Source organism: Gastrolobium bilobum, unplaced genomic scaffold (assembly GCF_033153095.1).
Source record: "Gastrolobium bilobum isolate Gb01-03AN ecotype WA unplaced genomic scaffold, APGP_CSIRO_Gbil_v1 utg19226, whole genome shotgun sequence".
Taxonomy (NCBI): domain Eukaryota; kingdom Viridiplantae; phylum Streptophyta; class Magnoliopsida; order Fabales; family Fabaceae; genus Gastrolobium; species Gastrolobium bilobum.
The window spans coordinates 186,904-209,687 of NW_026896248.1; the positions used below are offsets into that span (position 1 = coordinate 186,904).

Genomic DNA, 22,784 nt, shown 5'->3' on the forward strand with positions numbered 1-22,784 from the left:
AGAAATAGACAAGGACAAATCTTTTTTTTTAAAAAAAGAAAAATTCCTCATTTATTGATATCAAATTGAGAACTACATGAATTTGCCGGCATATTCAGCTTTAGTTAAATTCTTAATAGAGGAAAATATAGCTGAGATGAAATATAAAATCAGAAGGCGGATCCGGGATTTAGCTGTAATATATCTTCAGCTTATCCGCGTTCCAGGTTCTCTTAATTCCTTTGCCTTCTATTGTCTCTAGACGTAAGCTTCTTTTCTGAGATTCTCTTTAACCCGGTGCGGGCCTTCCCAGTTGGCAGCTAGCTTTCCATCTCTGGCGTTTTTATTGCCAATGTCTGTCCTCCTGAGTACCAAGTCATTTTTCTCAAAGATTCTTGGTTTTACTTTCTTATTATATATGACCGCTGTTTGCTGTTTGGCCATCATATCCCGGTAGTGAGCTGTGACTCTGGCTTCGTCTATAAGATCTAACTCCTTAGTAAGCAGTTTACTGTTTTGTTGTTCACCTTGTTTGAGACTATTCAGCCTCCTCCAAGAGGGTTCTCCAACTTCCACCGAAATCATGGCTTCACATCCATACGTCAGTCGAAAAGGGCTTTCCCCTGTTGCAGTTTGGGTACTTGTTCTGTATCCCCATAGGACAAAGTATAGCTATTGAACCCAGCTCTCTTCAGTGTCAAACATCCGTTTTTTGAGACCGTTCACGATTACGTTGTTGGCTACTTCGGCTTGCCCATTCGACTGTGGGTGTTCCACAGATGCAAAGCGATGTGTGACTTGTAGGTCTTTCATCAGTTGCTGGAAGCTTTTATCGACAAACTGCATTCCATTATCAGTAACCACCTCGGCTGGTATTCCAAATCTGGAAACGATGTTCCGTTCAAAGAACCGCCGCTCCTCCTTATTGTCAACTCGTTCTTTTCCTTTCGGGGTCGGGCTCCTCCTTCTCGGGCTCATTCTTTTACCCTCTTCCGATTATGCATTTGCAATCTTCATTTGCTCGAGTTCGAGGTACTTCTTCGAACGGGTTCTAAATTCTTCCAATGTCCTCACTTGGTCCTTATAGACCGACTTGGCTAGCCTGGATGCATCGTCCAAACTAGCCACAATGAGATGTACGTGGACATTCTCTTGCAATCCGGGGACCTGCAATGCAGCGTCCTTGAACCGGTTAAGGTATCTCTGGAGGGTTTCTCCGGGTTGTTAACGTATCTTTCCAAGTGCAAATTCGGACTTTGGATGTTTTTTGCTGGTCGCAAAGTTTAAGAGGAATTTTTGTCCAAACTCATGAAAAGATCCGATGGAATTGGCAGGAAGAGTTGAAAACCATGCCTGCGTTGCCCCAGTTAGGGTTATGGCAAATATCCGGGATATGAGGGGTTCATCAATTCCTCGGATGTACATGTCCGTGTCGAAAGCATCTATGTGGACTTGTGGATCCTGACTCCCATCGTACTTTGGCAAGCGTGCCGAATCGAAATCCTCCGGGAAAGGAGCGTTCAATATTTCACCAGTGAAAGGGCTGTTGTTATATTGCCCCCTGTTGTACTTCCTTCTGTACCCACCGGGTTCCACACGTCCTCTGACGATCTGAGCATTCTGGTTGGGGTGGATTCCATCCCGGTGCCTTTGCCCATTAGCTTATTCTACAGGGTTTTGATTCAAAGCCTGCATAGCAGTGTTTTGGCCATCTGCTGTCTGGTTTCCCAAGTTCGGGTTCGTTGTGTTCACCGGATTAGACCTTTCCCGATTTTCCACCTCAGTAACTCGGTTCTGGCGAATCAGGTTGCGATTTCCTTCCCGGCCATTGGCACGCTGGCCTTCACTCTCTGTTGCCCCTGGTCCAGTTAGCTGAGTTAAGCGCTGTTCCAGGTCTCGCATTCCCCTATTATTTTCGTCTCGTATCGTCTGGAAATCTTGTTGTCGTTGCAGGTTATTACGAGTTTCCATCTCTGTAATTTGCTGCATGATCGCAGCAAATGCATTCTGAGCCAGCCGAGTATCTGGATCGGCTGATTGGGCAATACGTGCAGCAAGATCCCCAGGGTGCTGGGGAGGGTTGTTCCTTACTGGAGCAATAATTGAATCAGCTCCCCTATCTCGACGCGCTGGAGTAGACGCGGTGTCCGAGATGTCTTCACTGACATGGACATGGTCATAGTCCACGTCGTTTCCTAACTGGTTCTGAGGCTGATTTTCCTCTTCCGGAACTGGATCCAGCAGTTGATTCTGGTTTTGGGGTAACTGTTGGCTGCTGCTCCTTGTTTGGATTGCCATCCTTCGTCGGATTGGTGGGAACTTCAAATTCAGAGAAGAATGCCCCACAGACGGCGCCAATGTTCTGTCCTTGGGACAGAGATGTCCAACCCAATAGGCTGGTATGTTTCTCTTGGATCTAGTGCCCTCTCCAAGGTATCTATGAAGGAGATACCCTTGAGTCAAACAGATCACTGTGCACAGTATACTATAACGGCGTTAGCCAATGAGGTGTGTGTGCGCGAACAGTGACAACATAACTGTAAGAGAGAGAGTGTAATGTACCTTTAGGGTTTACCTTGTATTTATAGAGGTTACCTGTGGGTAGTGTGGATGGGCCTTTGGTGCCTCTGGTAAGGGCCCAAGCCTGCTTGCTATGCTGTCGTATTAGGATTCGTATCCTCGATGGATATTTATCCGTGATTATAACTGATTCAGATCTTGGATTGCCCCTTATCGGGCCTATCACTTAATGGGCCCCTTATATGGGTTCATAACAGAACCCATGTACATTAATAAATCAATGTTATTAAACTCAAATCGATTATTGGGATATTGAGTCAATAAATCACCAATTCAACCAATTAAATTGAATTTATATAAAAATATATTCAAAATGTAATAATATAAATATTATGACTAACAAATGCAATTGGCTCTGTGATAAGTATCTTCCGTCACGAACAAGAAGATCGATGCAAACCAAATTATAATTGTAAAACCGCATTTGACTCCATTCATGCAGGGAAGCCAACAAAATACATGACCCAAACGTCAATGACATAAATGAACCTAATTGGCGTTACAAATAAAATTAATTAATTAAAGAGTAAATATTTTTTGGTTCCTAACAAAAAAATACGGTTCTCCCTTACAAAAATAAATTAGTCAGTTAGTCCCTAACAAATTCTAAGTGGACCTATTTAGTTGAAATCGTGGTCCCTCACAAATTCAAAAAAGACCCATATTAGTTCCTCAAAAGGACTAAAATGGGTCTACTTTGAATTTGTTAGGGACTAACTGACTAATTTATTTTTGTAAGAGACTAAAGTGGGGACTATATTTTTTGTTAGGGACCAAAAATGATGTTTACTCTTAATTAAAACATTCTATTTAGGATCCAATGCTGGCATTGAATAAGTAAAAAGAAAGAATTTTGAAAGAGACAAGGTTGAAATACTTTTAATATGTATTAGATATTATAATTAAAAATATTTTTAGTATTATTTTTTATGAAAAAAATCGTACCTCACAAAAAACAAATATGACTTGCTTATTTTTATTTTTGTTTTTAATAAGTAAATTGCATTTGGAGAACACAACTTATCTATTTTTTTCCCCAAATACAACTGATGTTTTTTATTTATATTAGTGAGATGTGATTACGTGAACATAATTTCAAACTTATGCATTAACACAAGTTGTTTTTTATATTGACTTAATAATATAATGGGAAATATAGTTGCAGGTGCATTGGCAACTTACACCCATCGCTTCCGCTCAGGTTAACAGTAATAATATGATTAGTAATAATAGTAGAGTTTTAAATCCCGTCCTGGACGCCTAAACCATGAGATAATATTTATTAAAAAAAGGGTGGGGGGCCCGTGGAAAAATGAGTCGTGTTCACATTAGCTTTATAAAAAACAAAGTGAAAGCATTTTCCTTAATCCGGACACGCAAAATATTTTGAATTTATAAAAAAAATAAGAGCTGTGGAAAAATAAGTCGTGTTCACATTAGCTTTATATAAAGTACAATGCTTTTATCATCAGAAAAATATTGTCTTATTTTGAGACATAATTAGGTGAGTTTTATTATTAAAAGAAAAGAAAAAAGAAAAAATACTGGCTCAATTTTCAATGTGTGTGTAATATGAGATAAAATTTCTTATATAACATGAGAAAAATATTTTCCTTAGGGAGAATTTGGTAGAGAATTTTTTTTTATCCGAGAATCTCAATTTTTAGAAATATGATGAAAACATTCAACTTACGATAATATCCGAAAATTAAAAATTTAGAAAAATTAAATTTATCGAGAATTCCAAAAAATACCTTGTACCAAACACGTCCTTATATAAAAGTGGAAGCAATTCCACAACACGCAATAGACTTTGAATTTATAATAAAAAAAAAAAAAAAGCTGGGGAAAAATAAGTCGTGTTCACATTAGCTTTATATAAAAGTGGAAGCAATTCCATGACAGGCAATAGATTTTGAATTTATAAAAAAAAAAAAAAAAAGAGCTGTGGAAAAATAAGTTGTGTTCACGTTAGCTTTATAAAGAAAGTGGAAGCATTTCCCTTCTGCAATTGCAATGGCTCAGATGATCATTCAATGCAGTTCTTCATCTCGGATGACAAGGAAATATGATGTGTTTGTGAGCTTCAGAGGTGAGGATACACGAAACAACTTCACTGATCATCTTTATGCTGCTCTCCATAGAAATGGCATTATTGCCTTTAGGGATGATACAAATCTTAAAAAAGGCGAATCCATAGCACCTGAGCTCATGCAAGCAATTGAAGGGTCTCAGGTTTTGATTGTCATCTTCTCAAAGAACTATGCTTCCTCAACATGGTGCTTGCAAGAACTCATAGAGTTTCTCAACTGTGTTCAAGTATCAGGGAAACACGTTCTGCCTATTTTCTATGATGTTGATCCATCTGAGGTAAGAAAACAAAGTGGAAGTTATGACAAAGCATTTGGTGAACATGAAGAAAGATTTAAAGAAGATTTAGAGAAGATGGTGGAGGTGCAAAGATGGAGAGAAGCTCTGACTCAAGTGGCCAATCTCTCTGGTTGGGATGTACGAGATAAGTAAGTAATCTTATCTGATATTATTGTTTTATGCCTGGGCAACAAATTGAATAAGCAAATTTAAGGTTTTCATGAAAGAGAATGTTGATGGATTTGGTGGTGGATTTCTGATATTATGGTGGATTTCACTTAATTTATGCCACTCTAATATTGATTGTTTCTTAATGATTTGGTGGTGTTGATGGATTTATTTCCCATTTTCGAACTAGAGTTGAGAGAGAATGTTGGGTCCAAATTTACATGATTTTTCAAAAAGTAAAAAAGAAAAAAAAAAAAAAAAAAAAAGTACTTTGTTATCTTGTCCTGCATGTGTACATTTTGTTTTGGTTTTCTTAGGTGTTGATATAGTGTTTTTAATTTATTTATTTTAACTTTTAGGCCACAAAATGCGGAGATTGAAAAAATTGCTAAAGAGGTAATAAACATATTGGATGAAAATATTTCAAGCCTTCCAAATGATCTAGTTGGAATAGAATCTGCTGCAGAGGAATTAGAAAAGCTTTTACACTTGAGCTCAGTTGATGATGTTGGGTTTGTAGGAATAACCGGTATGGGAGGAATAGGAAAAACAACTCTAGCCACTCTTTTATATGAAAGAATCTCTCGTCAATATGATACTTGTTGTTTTATTGATGATGTGAGCAAAGTTTGTAGAGATTACGGTCCAGTTGGTGTAGCAAAGCAACTTCTATGTCAAACATTAAATGAAGAAAACCTTCATGTATGCAATCTTTATGATGCTACTAATTTGATAAGGCAAAGGTTATGTCATGTAAGAGCCCTTATAGTTCTTGATAATGTTGATCAAGTAGAACAACTGGAGAAATTAGTTTTGAACCGGGAATGTTTAGGTGCAGGAAGTAGAATTATCATAATTTCTAGAGACAAGCATATATTAACAGTATATGGAGTGGATGATGTTTACAACGTTAGACTCCTATGTTGTGATAGTTCTCTTAAATTATTATGTAGAAAAGCTTTCAAATGTGACGATGTTAGAACAGAGTATGAAAATTTGGCATATGATGCACTGAGTTTTGCTAACGGCCTTCCACTAGCAATTAAAGTATTGGGTTCATTTTTGTTTGGACGAGATGTCTATGAATGGAGAAGTGCATTGTTCAGATTGAGAGAAAGTTCAAGCAAAGATGTTATGGATGTGCTGCGAATTAGTTATGATGAACTTGAGGAAATGCAAAAAGAAATATTTCTAGATATTGCTTGCTTCTTCAATAACAAATGGCTGAGCGAAGTTAAGAAAATTCTAGATTGCCGTGGATTTCATCCAGATATTGGAATAAGAGATTTAATTGATAAATCACTCCTAACCGTTTCACATGATGGCCTCATTATTAAAATGCATAGTTTGTTGGAAGAGCTGGGCAAACAAATTGTTCGAGAAAATTCACCCAGAGAGCCACGAAAATGGAGCAGGCTTTGGGAGGAGGAAGATTTCTACAAGTTTACGTCGGAAGATAATACTGTAAAGTAGTCCCTTGAAAATAAATAAAAAAACCTGTATATTTCTATTTTTTGTAAAAGCTACATATATTTAAAGTTATTTAAGTTTTCATTTTTCTTTGCAATCCTTTAGGAAAGCAAGGTTGAAGCCGTAGTTTTGAGGGATTCAGAAACGTTGATGGCCGAAGCAGTGTCAAAATTGAATCGCATTAGATTGCTTATAATAAGTGATCGGAAAATTTCAGGAAGTCTCTCTAGTCTTTCTAATGAATTACGATATGTTCTTTGGAGTGGATACCCTTTCATGCATTTGCCATCAAGTTTTCAGCCCACAAGGCTTGTACATTTGGATTTGCGTTCTAGCAGCATCAAACAATTATGGGAAGGCAAGAAGGTATATGAGATTTGATTTTCTCATGTTGTGATTCAACTAGTAATGGGCCCCACATTTATTAAAAAGAAAAAAAGAAAAGAAAAGTTTTACACGCAAATCGAAGGGTCACAACATGAGAATTGAATTCTCATGCAACATGAGAAAATGTTTTTCCTATATATATATATGAGGCAGGATCTTTTGACACCGGTGTCAAATTTGAAGTTTGACACCTCATCTGAGAGCCGTTAGATCAAAAAAGATCAATGGTGTCACATGTTTATAAATCAGATTCGTTGATCTTTTTTGATCTAACGGCTCTCAGATGAGGTGACAAACTTCAAATTTGACACCGGTGTCAAAAGATCCTGCCTCTATATATATATATATATAATTTCCTTTTCTGTTTTATTCTCTTAAGAGTAAAATTAAAAGCAAAAGGAAGTCATTCTTTTTATTCTTGTTGGTCTATACAGTATTTGCCCAGTTTGAAAACTTTGGATCTCAGCAACTCTCATAATCTTATCAAGATGCCAGATCTTGGAGGGGTCCCAAATCTTGAGTGGCTGAATCTTGAAGGATGTATAAGACTAGAGCAGATCGACCCATCCACTGGTCTTCTAAGAAAGCTTATTTTCTTGAATTTGAGTGGCTGCAAAAGTCTCCACGGCTGTTCAAAAGTGTCTAATAACCTGCTCATAGATAAACTTAGGCATGCGGAGAATTCGAAGGAGCTTGATATAAGTGAAACTACTATGCACTCCCAATCAACATCCTCCATGGTCAAAAGGCTTATGTTGTTGCCTTTACAATTCTTGAAATCTAGAAAACATAAGGATTCAGCTAGTTGTTCGTTGACTTGCTTGCCTAGCTTCTCTTGTTTGAGAGATCTTAATCTAAGTTTCTGCAATCTACAACAAATCCCTGATGTTCTTGGAAGTTTATATTGTTTAGAAAGGCTAAATTTAGAGGGAAACAATTTTCTTACACTTTGTAGCCTGAAGGAGCTTTCCAAACTTGTGAATTTAAACCTGTCACATTGCAAGCACTTGAAATCTTTGCCTGAGCTCCCTTCACGTACATATTTTCCATCAAGAAGAGATCCGGTGGTAGATCCAGAATTACGCATTTTCAACTGTCCAAATTTGGATGAGAGGGAACGCTGCAATAGCATGATTTTTTCATGGATGAAACAAGTCTTTCAGGTACTCTCTCTCTCTCTCTGTGTGTGTGTGTGTGTGTCAGTGTGTGTAGGAACTAGAAACTGAGATATATATAGCTTTGTTTGTGGTATCAGGCGTGCCAAGAATCCTCTGCCCCCTTTCATAGTATTGAAATAATAATTCCAGGAAGTGAAATACCAAGGTGGTTCAACAATCAGAGTGTGGGTAACTCAATAAGCATAGACTCATCTCCCATTATGCATCACAATAATTGGATTGGCGTAGCTTGCTGTGCAGTTTTTGTGGCACATCGTTTTTCAACAAAATGGACATGTAAGGATAATGGACCTTATTTGGACATTAGATTTAAACATAAATGGAGTTGGGCACATCTCTCCAGATTGATAGTTCCTGATGCAGATCTGGTTACGGTCAAATCAGATCATACGTGGCTCATCATCTATTTCCCTTGGGCAGAATCAATTCATCTTGAAGATATCGAGACCACATATTCGTCCTTCCCCCGACAAGGTTTGCTGTTTCAGATGAAGGATTTCAGGTATAATTGGGTATCTGAGAAGGATTTGGAACAATTTACAGAGATGCATAGCACTAATTCGGCAGCTCCAAATCGCAAGGTTTTGGCCATTGATGATAAGCCACAGCCATTATGAATTGAATGATTAACAAAAACAAGTAGCACCTGCATTTTGAAGGTGAGAAGAAAGGTTCATTTTTTTATTTATTTTTTATTTATTTATGAAACTCACTTCAAGTTGATCCTTGTGTTAAGTGTTTAACTCTCTTTCACCAAATTTAATTGTAACTGGAAGGTGGCACTCAACGTTCCTAATGACAAAAGGGCAAGGATAAAATGGTGAACGGATTCACTGAGAACTCCCCTAAATAATTAATTAAATAAGATTAACGATATCGGAACATGAATTTGATAAAGATTATGCATAATTATGATAAGATAATTATATAAAAAGTTGAATAATGCTTAAAGTCACTTTTCGGATGAAAAAATACAAATATCGGTTCTACTTCGCGGTGTAAATGCGTACTGGTGAAGTATCCCAAAAAATTATAATAAAAATGTAAATATTCCTAGAAAAATATCTAGGTCAAGGATATCAAGTTTGGAGTAAGAATGATGAGTGTTGATGTTAGAACTAATATCGGCTACGTATAAAATACGTACCGAAAAAGTGCTGCGAAAATTATAATAAAAATATGATAATTCTTAGAAAAATAGCTAGGTTTAGAATATGAAGTTTGAGATTAAAATAATTAGTGAAGCTATTAGAACTAATACTGAGAGATTGATTAAGGGCATTTATAAATAGAAAGTGTGCACAAAACCCTAGACTATTATTCAATTCCTACGTAGAGATTTTCTTGGCTGCCAACTACTCTCTCCACCTTGCCACCACCCTTCCTCTTCAAGAAAAGCCAAGTGATCACCTTTCTCCTTGCTTTTTTCATCAAAACACCATTGATGAATGTGAGCAAGCTTTGTGTGGGAGAAAAATCAGTTCTTAAGAGTGTGAGTTTCTGTTTGCTTTGAGTTAGTGGACTGTTCCTCTTGGTTGAGTGGTGTAGGGGCCATTTGCTTTGCATTTGAAGCTTCAAGAAGCCATTTTGTGAAGGAAAGGACCCGACTTGTGTAACTCCATTTCGTGGTCAGTACTGGGCAGAAGCTAAGTGTGAACTTGTGGCATCAAAGACCCTTCATTTTTTGCTTACAAGGCTTTAGGGTACATTCCTTACCTTTGTTCATGAGTTTCTATGTTAAAGATCAAGTCTTGGCATGTTAAATGAGGAGATTAATTAACCAACATGAACACTAGCTTAAAAAATGTGTCTAAAAATGCATGCTTGAACATATGGAAATGCAAAATGCAGAACTGCATTCTGTCGCGAAATATCCGGATATGATATCCGGATATGGATATCCGGATATTGGGTCTTAGATATCGAGATATGAATATCCGAATATTGACCCTGGGATATCCGAATATTGATATTCGGATATGCCACCGAGGAATATCCGAATATTCTAGGTAATTCGTAGGTTGAGCCATTCTGTTCAAACAGAAGCATGGTTTAGGTTTCTAGACCCTATATTGGCTAGTATGAAACTTGTAATAATGTACCTAAGTCAGAATCTATAATATTGAAGGCTTATGGCTTTGAGAGAAACTTACGGTCATTAAACGATAAAGGACACGTTGTCTAAATGCAATGAAATTCTAGATTATGAATATTGATGATGTGAATGTTATGAAAACAGATCCTTGACTTTGCTGGACCTTACCCTGTGAACACCGAGTTGTGAGGGAGGATTTAGCTTGACAGGTAAGTTTCTGGTCCTTGGATTGATCTGTTTCTTGTTCCACCAACCTCTTTCCATGGGAGGATGGTTTGTGTGTATGGTATGCTTTTATGAAAATGATATATACATTGTCATATGCCTGAGATATGTGGATATGTCTGTTGATGTAATGTATGGATGTGATGTTGGGTACTTACACGATCAGGTAGCGACCTTGGTGTGAAAGGCATGAGGCAGCAACCCTCATGTTTTGGTAGGTTGCAGACGTGCGTATGCCTATTCTGTTCTCTGTCTAGTTGAACCGTACTTGCATACATCATATGAGATATGAACCGTGGTACATGACTCGCTGAGTATTTGGATGCATTGTCATAATTATATTTCCCTAACATAAACATGCATTGTATTTAGAGTTTTGAACTTATTATATACTTGTAAGTAAGCTTGGAGCGGAAGAATCCTTGAGGACCCCTTGTCTTACTGAGATTTCTGTTAGAAATCTCACCTCGGGTGGGGCACATTTTCAGGTACAGGTGTTCCTGAGGCTGAGTCCTCTGGAGGCAGGAGGCCGAAGTTGAGCTGATATGTCATATGCTTTGATTATCATTTTTGGATATGATTATGCCTTGTTGTTATATGGCTATTGTACTTGAGACATGATCTTGTCATGTTGTTATTTGGTGAGCATGGGGCTGTCCATGTCACATTGGTATAAGTTATGTTTATTTCAGACTTGAGTTGTATTACCGTCTCAGGATATGATCTGGTCTACGTGTTGTAGTTCCATGACCTGATACGTATTTTATGCTATGAGGTTATTCAGTGTAGTCATTTATTGTAATTTACATATAAGCTATATTTAAAAAAAAAAAAAGTAAATCCACTTGGTTAATATGATAAGTTTCATAATTGAAAAAAGTTAGCTTCCGCATTTAATAAGCTGCGCTATTACCATTTATATGTTTAATACACCGAGTGCACGCGGGGTGTTACAATGCCAAACCTTATATGCAAGATTTTTGTTTGTGTTGTCATCTACTCAAGAGTCAGGACGTGGCAAAAAAAGAAAAAAGAAAAAAAAGAAGAAGCTTGTTAGCATGATATGCTTTTTCTGGTTGCTATAGGATGCTTTTGTCAGTTGGAGTAGGACCTTTTTCTTCAGTTGTAATGTTCACCGGAGGATGATACAATTTCTGGTATTTTTTTTTTAGAGACAATATTATGGCCTTTTTTTTAGTAAATATATTATGGTCTTTTGCGTTCTAGCTTGTTAGCGGAAAGTTGTACAATAACTACGGGTGAAAGTGGGCTGTGTTGGGCTGCGTCAAGCTTTGCTTCGAAAAGTCCAAGCCTATGTCAAAAAATTTCAATTTGGCTTGACCCAAGCCTAGTACGAGTCTAACTGTTAGCCTGGCTTGGCCCGTTTATAAAAAAACAAATGGCATGACCTAGACCGTTAGTCTGTTAATTTTTAACTTCCAAGCAGAACCATGAATCAACTTCACAAAATACTCAAATTATGTTGCTAAACCAAAAATCACAATCTCAACGTCCAAACAGAATCATGAATCACAACAAAACTTATCACAATCTGCATTTAAGTCACTTTCAAAAGCAAAATGTTCAAATTAAATAACATATATTTCATGGGATCCAACAAACAAATCCATACTATGTAAATTAAAATAACTACATGAATCCAACAAACACATCATGATGCTTGTAGTAAGTATAACATATCCTAAAAACCTTTTAATATATTCATATACACAATCTAACATGTTGAGATGTTGGTTCCTCCTACATAAGAAATAAAGTTAGATTTATATTAAAATATAATCGAATATAATTAAGTTATAAATAATTAAAATTGATTAAATTTATATCTTATTTTTTTTTCAAGCCACACTTATTCTATTTTATTTTATTTAAAATAAATAGTACAATATAGGCCGGCCTATAGGTTCATAAGCCATGTCTTGTGAAAGTGGGCCAACAGTCTATTTATTAAATAAGCTTTTCCAAGGCCAAAGCCCAACCTATTTTACAAAATATACTACGTCAGATCTGGCCTGATGTAGGCCGAGCCATAGGCGCCTATAGGCTGGCTCGGCCCAGTTTCACCCCTAACAATAACTAATACTATTAATGAGACAAGATAAACCAAACTTTTTGAAATAATCTAAATTAATCAAATTAAAAATAATTTAAACATAATTTGAATTCTATACAGTAGTTTGCTACATAAGAAAATTTGAGGCACATTAAAGTTCAAACTGTGAACATGAAACCTTGGACCATGAAACGTCTTAGCGGTTCTCTTTCATGGTTGTAGTAGAAAAACTGTAGTTTCAAAGAAGCTAAGGTATCAGTTTCCCAACATTGGTTATCTTGTTTTTACATAGAAAATATCTTACCCCCATGTATACCTTTCAACGTTAATTACTTGATCCCCGTTAACACGGCACGGAAAATTGAAAATTCGGAAAAGATCACAATGGATTTACCTCTGAAGATATTTTTGTATGTATTGAACCAATAAATTTTTATTTTTTTTAAAGAATAAAATAAATAGACCCAGGTGAACACAAATACAGCCAACACAAATACAGCCAGAAGATGCAAATAGAAATTAGTATTTTTCTGTCAAATAAAAAGTTGTTACTGTATCGGTCAAAATCACCACAAAGTAATCACTAATTCATTCAACGATAAAGTTTAGTGATAATCAATAGATGCTAACAAAATTAAAATTAAGCATAAAAAGTTCTTTTATTGGTCAAAAATTAATTCCACGAGAAGTATGAAGACTAATGTTAATAATTGATTTGTCAAATAGAGGAGCTAAAGAAACAACGCAAGAAAAATATGTTATGGCACACGTGAAAGGTCAAGAAAATCACCAGCAAGTAATACAATGGTTGTCTTTAAGTACAATTACTTGAAATGAAATTTTTTTACGTCGTTAAATACTGTTATGTACTCAACTTATAGGCCCATATCTTAATAGTCCACAACACCTAAAAGAGAAAATGAAACAATCTTATCGATAAGATATCAATCTTATTATATTATTAGTAGATTCAATATTAAGCCCCCAATATTATGAGGTAACCCAGAATTCTACTCCTATCAGATAATTCATCTATAAATAAATAAATAAAGGGTTAAATCAACTAAGTAAACACTCTGAACCCTTTTCTCTTTTATCTATTATTGTGCATGCACCACAAGCCTTCGACTATAAACCATTATTATTATTATGCATAGTGATTTGCTACTACCCCTTGTTGTGTCTATTTATAGACAACCGTGAAAGTACAATTCCTAGATACAATTACCGGCCACCAATTGGATATCCCAATCCTCTTTGATCAAATATTGGTGTCGTCCATTAGGAATCAATAAACTTTGATTTCCACCGTGAACGCACAGGGAAGCCCAAACCCACCAACCACCACCCATCACCGTGACAATAGTTATCTATCTAGTCAAATGCATCATGGTGAATTTGAAAAAATTTAATGTCGAAAAGCGATCAACACTGTTTTCTGGGGTCTTCAAAAGATTCAGTTGCACATGACGAGGAAGCACCGCAAGGGTCCTCAGAACTCAATGGCAATGGCGGTGAGCACAAGAAGACAATCCCATCAACTTCATAGCAATTGACGAACAACATTGCAAATCGATCAAACCATTTCAAAAGCCAAACGGCTTTTGGGAACAAAAAACGCATTTGTCTATATGCTTTATCTCAATGGCAGGTATAATTAGTGGAATGATGTCCACGCAAAGGACAAACTCTTCGGAAGCCAACCAACAATAGAAGTGGCGAATCTTTAGAATGGAGATGGCAAAACAGGCTCGGCCCGGCCCCGCCCTTCGGGGACTGCTCCGCCCTCCAAATGAGGCGGGCAGCTCGCTTTGCCACCTATACTTTAGAGGTGTCTCCACAAATCCATCATGTCACACCTCTCTCCTTCTTCCGTAAATCCCTAATCAAAACGGGCCTGATTGAAAATATGACGGCCATCAACTTTAAAGGGAAGAAGCATGAGGTGGTGGGCCTGACAGGCCATACATTCCTCAAGGACCTAATCAATACGGGCCTGATTGACCCAGACTCTACAGGATCTGTCCCATTGATCCCAACATCCCAAACTCCATCTCGGATTGTAGGGTCTAAAACAAGTCAATGGAGAGAGTCCAACCTCATTCATCGACATCTATATATTGAAGAACACCGAAGGTCTACTAACGAGAGAGCCCAACCCCATTGATCGACTTCTATATGCAAATCAGAGTTCGATCAGATATGCTGCTAGTGGGTGTCAATGTCTCAGCATATGACTCTATGGGCAACGATTATTCTTAAAGGTTAATTGCTTCCCAGCACCAAAACCCCATAAGGCAGCAGAGCATGAACTTGTAGTTTCAATCATTATGCTCTTTTCGAAGAAATTTGGAGCTAATCCAAATGACTCGCACTGCAAGGCTCAAGGCCACTCGGGACGAGAAGGAAAACTTCTACTCCGTATTATATCCAAGGTACTGGGTTAACCATGCACTCAACAGTAACACCATCGAGGGGAAGTAAAGGTGCAGTGGCGAGAGCCACGTTGGTGCCGGTAGGTGCTTTGGCACTAACTAATTTAGCCACGTTTATGTAGCTACGCTTGAAACGTAGCAAATCATGTTTCAAGTTTCTTGAAAATTAGCCACGTTTTGATCGTAGCTGTATAACCGTAACTATTTTGACACCAGTTGCGAATGCCTTGTTGGCTCTGCCATTATTAAGGTGGTTGATGAATAGTGGGACTCTTCCACTTAACTCTATCAAGATGTATAGAAAAAGAAGTTGTTGGGAAGGATAAATTATGGTTTTGAACCTGATACATGAGACAATTACATTTTCCAAGAATTTGCTTGCGTCCTGACTCAAACAAATCCTTGGGAGTTCAGTTGCTAGTTGAGCCACCCTTGGGGGTTTCTTTTCTTTTTTCTTAACCTGGTCATTCATAAGATTGTTTCTTTTTAAGTTAATATTTAAAAAAAAAATACTCTCATGAATTTAGTAGTGAATTTATCTCATCAATTCGAACTAATATGATAGAACCTTAGAAGTACAAAGTAGCCTATGTATACTAAAGAAGTCGACATGTTTTATTTTATTGCACATAATTGATAGATTATATATGTGAACAACTTTCCAAATCAATATCGGTTCCAAAAAAATAAAATAAAAGACCTTTCAATTCTTACAAGACTTTTTTTAAGTAATAACTTAAATTTTTAAGAGAGTTGAAATAAATCATATGACAAAGGAGGGATCATTAGAATTGAAATAATTCAAATTTGTTTTCATTGTCTAATAATAAATTAAGGGAATAGTCCGAGAGAGTACTCTAAATCAATTATTTAACTATCAAGACAATTTCCTCGAGGCTTAATCAGACATCAAATAAGTTTCTCGCAACTTCCTGAACTTTAATGCCATATGCTGGTATCCAACCCGAAAAAAGTTATAACCCCTTAAAAAATGAACGACTCGGCCAACACTTTAATATATACCTTGAATCTCGATAGTTGCACTACAGGAAATTATGGTTTTAGCGGTGGTTTAATTTGGGTTTAGCGGCGGTTCAAACCACCGCAAAAAAATTCCCTGGCATTTTTGAAACCGACATTGAATTTGGCGCCCCTAGATAATTTTGCGTCGGTTTTACAAAACCGACTGAATAACTGACGCTAAAAATCAAAATGACGTTATGCATTCAAAACCGACGTGAGCACTCTAAAGATATTTTGATATATAGCCACGTTTATTTAGCAATGCAAATAATCGTAGGAATTTCTATAAAAGAAATTTTGATATCTTTACTTAGGCACGTCTTAACCGTGGCTGAAATACTTATTTTAATAAAAAAAATTCATAGCCAAACGTGGCTATTTTTTTAATTGATATTATCAGCATTAAGCATCATTTTTTCATTCACCTATTGAAAAATGTCATCGTGTGTATCTTCATTAACCAATGCAGATGATGACAAAACCCCATTAAGTGAAAACATAGCTTCTAAAATGGATACAGTGACCATGTAAAAGTTATAGGTGTTCCATGTTTCATTAAATCAAACATAGAAGCAGACCCTTGAACAGTTTAGGATACCAAATCAAAACAGACACTAGATATTTAATTTATCTCAAAAAACAACATCACATTGCAGCTACGCAGCATCACCATTTTCATTTTGAAAATTCTACAAACCAATAATAAAAATACCAATAATAAAAATAAACATATTCAGGTTCTATAAGATGCGCAATGAATGGTTTAACCGTGGTTAGAATTTGGAACCTACAAGAATTCCTTCAAGATCCTTCAAGGAATACTTAAGAGACAAGCTTCCCCCTCTCACTTCGATTGTTGGTTGGTTTTGGTGAATGAAATGAGTGAAGTTCTTTGAGATGGGTTGATTGTGGTCAAGGTGTGGGGCGATTACTTAAACAAAGTATATGTCTTTTCAGTATAGACCAGCACCTCAGCAGAAATTGTTAAGGAAGAAAACAACTACAAAAGCCTTTTACCACTAGGTGTGGAAATATATAGGCTGGGGTGCAAGGCTTCAACTCTCGACCTCAGGATAACTGAGAAGCTATGAGACAAATTGTAAAGACAGAAAACAAATCCAGATAAAATAGAGATAGTATATACCTGTATCACGATGTAGAAGCTAATTTAAATATGCCAATATGTTTTGCTTAACTGATATCTCTCACAAGATTAAAAACAAAAATTATGTTCCTTTGTCATTTAAATTTTATTAGAAGCTACAATATGTGAAAGAGGGGAAACCATGTACACTGAACAGAGGACCCAAAAAAAAAAAAAGGTCTATCAATGAAGTGAAAAGTGAGTGAAAAGCAACCCATATTTATTGTTCATCTCACAATTCAACCTGAACTCCAATTGGGTCCAAAAGAAACTACATAAAAAAATCCATCTTTTCTTCATTGGTTTTTCTTTCAAGGTGATCCCAGTTTCTCGAAACAAAAAATGCAAAAGGGTATATACTTTCAGAAACGCCCCCATCTCAAAAAAATAATTTTAAAATAAAGAAAGGAAACCAGCATTCATAACAGTCACATAAGAAATATTTTGCAATTGATATTTAAGCCCAAGATTAGAAAGAAAAAATATGTAAGCGAATATAAAAACAGATCTGGCAACCAAGAAATGATCAGAAATAGCCTCAGTTTGCTTGTAGAAGTCACCTGATTCTGGAAATGAACCAGAAAAGCTCGAATAGTCTCCCTGTAGGGTTTTGACACACCTTTCCATAAAAAGTGATCACCTTCCACAATAGAGTACCTATACATGTCATCAGGGGTGAAGTTAAAGTTAAAAAAAATGATGCAGATAAAAAGAATACATAAGGACCTTCCACAATAGAGTATGATGCCAAAACATGTATATAAAGCATGTCTTATTTGAGTAAAAGGGGGGAAGTTACACCGAGTATCAGGTTCTGATTATACTATTTTCAAATTTCATTCACCTTGATATTCTTAATCTTTTCCTCCTTGATAAAAATAATACTTGAATGTTTGATGGAAATGAAAAGTACAATATAGGAATACATATCTGTTAGTATATAGGTGTCCTAGAGACAATTTGTTTTATCAGATGAACACCTTTTTTCTATTTGGTATATCATGATTAATAAATTTGAGCAAACTTTATCTTTATCATATTTATGTCTCGCCAATATTTTATTGTTAATATGCGTTTAAAGATAAAGACCTTAGGAATAGAGCAGGTGTTCACTCGGGGATCTATGATAGGGATCATGATCATGAGGACTCGAGGACACTGAATGTCTATTACCTAAAATTTGTTCCTGGTCTTAAATCACCAAGAAAGGGTATTGGTGATCTTAATAAGACTAGTACGACATCATCTACTTGTATGGAGATACAAGGTAGGGACCTCATGGAATGCAGGCATGGTGATGCCTTAGCAGATGTCGTGGGTGGATCTGTTGGAGAACAGATAGCATTGAACTGACCCGCTTAGAGACTCCACAAGGATTCATTACGGAGAGTATCATTGGATTTGTAAAGTCTCTGAACGTTTGGTAGTGCAGGATCGTCCAAGACTTAAGGATGTCATCGAATATTATGTCCTAGAGTTATACTTTGACTGTACAACTCTATCCGCCTGAAAATGGGGAGAACAGTGTACTCTTGGGTATAACTCGAATACATGAGTATAGATGGACATGCCGAAAGGACTCACAATCCTATAAGGGATTAGTCGTTCACAAAGACCGGTAGGGCTGAGATGACTTCTAGTTGACTCGGGAATCTATGCATAGTAAGAGATCATGAAGAGTCATGATCTGTCTTAGAGTCAATAGAAGAAGATTCCTAGTTCCTGTGAAATATTATATTTAGTCAATAACTCGACTAAATGTGAATGACGATGTGAAGGATAATACTGGCACGTTATCCAAATCAGAAATGTAGATCACTTGATCAGCTCAATTAGTTCTGGGGCTACAGAGCATTGCTAGTGTATCATGTAGTCATTAAATGGATTGGGCCTTTTAAAGGTGTTTAAAGGGTTCAAGTTTATTTATGTCAGTAACTAATTGGGCCTAATGAGTCACACACAAAGGTTATTCCTTATTGCAAGTTATAGCAAGTTTGGACCAATAATGAGTTATTGGGCTTTGTCAAGACTATGAGTCAAGTTGGGTTGGAGTAGGGACTCCAAGCCCACTTGATCCATGCGCCCTTTTGGGGCATTAGTGGTGAAAGAGTTTCCTCCACTAATGGGCCCAAATATGATGATAGGCCAAAGAAGCCTTGGGGCATGAATCGTAGTAAGTCAAAAAGTTGACTTGACCAAAATAAGGTTTGGGCAAATTTGAAATTTGAATTTTGAATTTTTGAAATTTGAATTTTAAAATTTGAAATTTGAATTTTGAAATTTAAATTTTAAATTTGAATTTCGAATTCAAATTACGAACTTGGATAAGATTGAATTTATGTTTAAGTTTAAATTTCAAATTGGAATTTGAAATTTGAATTTTAAATTCTATGAGGTTAGGTTGTTGAGAATAATTTAAAATTATTTAAAGGAATAATCCAACAGAGATTGGATGAAGATTCTCTCAACTACTCTTTCATTTGAATTTGGAATTTAAATGAATACCGTTGCAACAAAATTTCTGAGGAAAAGAAAGGTATTAAAGGGGCGCATAATTAAAGGGAGTGAATCAAGGAACGTCCCTCTCATCATTCAATATGTGCGCCTAATTAAAGGTGGCTGATGAGGGGCGCCTAATCAAGGGAGAGAATCAAGGAAAGTCTCTCTCATCCTTTTAATGTGTGCGCCTAATTAAAGGGAGCTGATGTGGGGCGCATAATGAGATGGAGAGAATCAAGGAAAGTCTCTCTCATCACTTTAACTTGTGCGCCTAATCATAGGAGGGGCTTATGTGGTTAATCAGTTTTTTTATAAAAACCTGATGCATCATCTCTCCTATGTGTGTGTAGAATTCGAAAAAGAAAAAGCTCCAACCTTTCCTTCTCTCGCTCTTGTTGCACCATCACCTAACCTCAAGACACCATTATAGTCTTGAGAAAAATAATCCAAACACTTGGTAGCCTCTTCCTTGCAGCCTAGCCAGCCACCGAGGATAAGGAGGGATCAAGGAGAAAGAGTTCTCGTTTGCAAGGAGATAATCGTGTGGATCACTATTGGAGGGCGTCATCTTTTTGCGCCTACAAGTGTAAAGGTAATTCTGAAACCCTATTTCGTTTCAACGAAAAGCATTCATACATGGGGTGTATAGATGAGAGAATCAAGGAAAGTCTCTCTCATCACTTTAACTTGTGCGCCTAATCAAAGGAGGGGCTTATGTGGTTGATCAGATTTTTATAAAAAACCTGATGCATCATCTCTCATAGGGGTGTGTAGAATTCAAAAAAGAAAAAGCTCCAACCTTTCCTTCTCTCTCTTGTTGCACCATCAACTAACCTCAAGACACCATTATAGTCTTGAGAAAAATAATCCAAACACTTGGTAGCCTCTTCCTTGCATGCGCCTAGCCAGCCACCGAGGATAAGGAGGGATCAAGGAGAAAGAGTTCTCGTTTGCAAGAAGGAGATAATCGTGTGGATCACCATTGGAGGGCGTCATCTGTTTGTGCCTACAAGTGTAAAGGTAATTCTGAAACCCTATTTCGTTTCAACGAAAAGCATTCATACATGGGGTATATAGATGGTCTATGCTTCCGCTGCGAAATTTTTTTGTTTTCCACCCATGTATGCGCACCATGGTATGACTATGGTGCAGTCTTTCAAACCATCAAGTGGTATCAGAGCCAGGTTCGTTGCTGCAAACGAATGGGGTTAGAAATCTGATATCAGATTTTCAAAAACTGTTTTTGAAATCTTCAATTTTCGAACAAGATTCTTAAAAATTTATTCTTTATGAAAGAACTAATTTTTTGTGATTATGTGAAAGAGACATCATTTTGTGGAGACAAAGTGGCGGCCAAGAAAGTCTTGGGGCTGAGGATGGGTTTTAAATCTAGTTGGACTAGAATTATCAAAAACCATGATGGTGATGACACCATCATAGCCGAGGCCTACATGGTGGGCAGCCGCATCACAATTTTGATTTTATGAATCTTGATCGTGTTTTGAAGATGAATTCGATAATGCTTTGCAATTGAATATTGTATTGTATGCTTCTAACCTTCTTGTAGGTACTTAGATAATTGGATGGTCATGGTGCTTTGAATGTTTGATTTTATATTTTTAATTCTTTTGGTTAAATGGGATTGTTCTGTCCCGATTTAAAATTCTGCATTTTTAAATTTTATATAATTTTGGATGTAAATTTTAAATCGAAAAGGGATGTAAGTCCATGGAGCACAAAGATGTTTCGGCCAAAGAAGATGATCCGAGGATTGAAGATACTTTGGATTGAAAAACGGAAGGCACCATGATCATCCACTTGCGTTTAAATTTCAAATTTATGATTTTTGAAATTATGCATGCGTGGATGTATATTATAGAAATTCGAATTTTCAAAATAACTTAAAATTTAAATTTTAAATTTCAAAGGTTTAAAATTGTTATTCGGAATTATGAATTCCGTTTATTTTGGAAATTAAAATTTGAAATTTGAAATTTGAATTTTAAAATTTTGAATTTTTGAATTTACGACTAGTATGCATGCTTATAGTAAACGCGATCATTCCTATTATAATATGCATGCGAGATAAAGAAAAGGAATAACTAATGATGAGACTAAAATGAACCCTCAAATAAAATTATCTAGCATTTTATGATTGCCTCCCATCATCGATGACATTCAAATCCCTTCTACATAATAGTGCTCTCTAGCTCAGCTAAGACCTATCATTTAGTCGGGTAAAGGTGCCATTTGAAGTGTACGACACTTAGGATGATGGTTTGTGCTAAACTAGATACATAAATTGCAGGCTCAGCCGGGTCTATGCATCTAGGGCAATGGGCCAGGTTGTTACAAAGTGATGTAACACTAAGTGACAAGGAGTTGTCAACCTGATGATCTAAGAGAAGATATGGAGATATTGTTGATAAGATCAACCCACTAGATAAGTTAGTTTTGCAGGCTCAGCCAGAGACTAATGGACCTAGTCGTTCTCTTAGCCCACTAAGGATGTCCTTGTGAAGGATAACCCTAAATCAATCACCGAGGGTCATTGATTTTAGATAAAATAGTGGGAGGACCATATACGTTTAAAAGTCTTTGTATTTGGTTATTATCATGAAATACTAATGTAAGTTTATCTTTATTTTCAGAAATTGAGTTATGGCCGGAAATTTGAATTTACGCTCTATTCTGGATACTAACAAGTTAACTGGACCAAACTTCACGGATTGGTATAGGAATGTATAAATAGTTTTACGTTCTGAAAAGAAAGATATGTTATGGATTCTCCTGTTCCTGTTGCCCCTGCTAAAGGGCAAGATGGGTATGACCAGTATGACTGGGAAGCTCATAGACAACACTTGGCAGACAATGAGCAGGCAGTATATATATTGCTTGCGTCTATGTCTGCAAAGCTTCAGCGTCAGCATGAGCATATGGATGCTGCTCCCTCCATAATCTTGCATCTGCAAGAGCTTTATGATTAGCAAGGGAGGGCTGAGCGTTTTGAAACCTCCAAGGAGCTGTTTGGCTGTAAGATGGCTGAGGGTATGGCGGTTGGACCGCACATCCTCAAGATGACTTGCAGTCCTTGCATCTTCATATAATGGTTTTGTGGTCAACTACCATATGAATAAGGTGGAGACAACACTCCCAG

At 36.7% G+C, this 22,784-nt stretch overlaps 1 protein-coding gene across 1 annotated transcript; it reads left to right on the forward strand.

Moving 5' to 3' along the window:
• Positions 1–4,592: 4,592 nt before the first annotated feature.
• Positions 4,593–11,121, forward strand: LOC133298453 (disease resistance protein RUN1-like). Its single transcript, XM_061497745.1, has 6 exons — positions 4,593–5,078; positions 5,457–6,561; positions 6,673–6,933; positions 7,389–8,117; positions 8,210–8,791; positions 10,941–11,121. Exons 1-5 carry the CDS (start codon positions 4,615–4,617, stop codon positions 8,747–8,749), a joined length of 3,099 nt encoding a protein of 1,032 aa, XP_061353729.1. The 5' UTR covers positions 4,593–4,614; the 3' UTR covers positions 8,750–8,791; positions 10,941–11,121.
• Positions 11,122–22,784: the final 11,663 nt, after the last annotated feature.

Coding starts and splice junctions, on each gene's coding strand:
- LOC133298453 (XM_061497745.1), top strand. CDS start 4,615: ATGACAAGGAAATATGATGTGTTTGTGAGCTTCAGAGGTGAGGATACA. Junction 6,562..6,672: donor TTACGTCGGAAGATAATACT/GTAAAGTAGTCC, acceptor GCAATCCTTTAG/GAAAGCAAGGTTGAAGCCGT. Junction 6,934..7,388: donor AATTATGGGAAGGCAAGAAG/GTATATGAGATT, acceptor TGGTCTATACAG/TATTTGCCCAGTTTGAAAAC.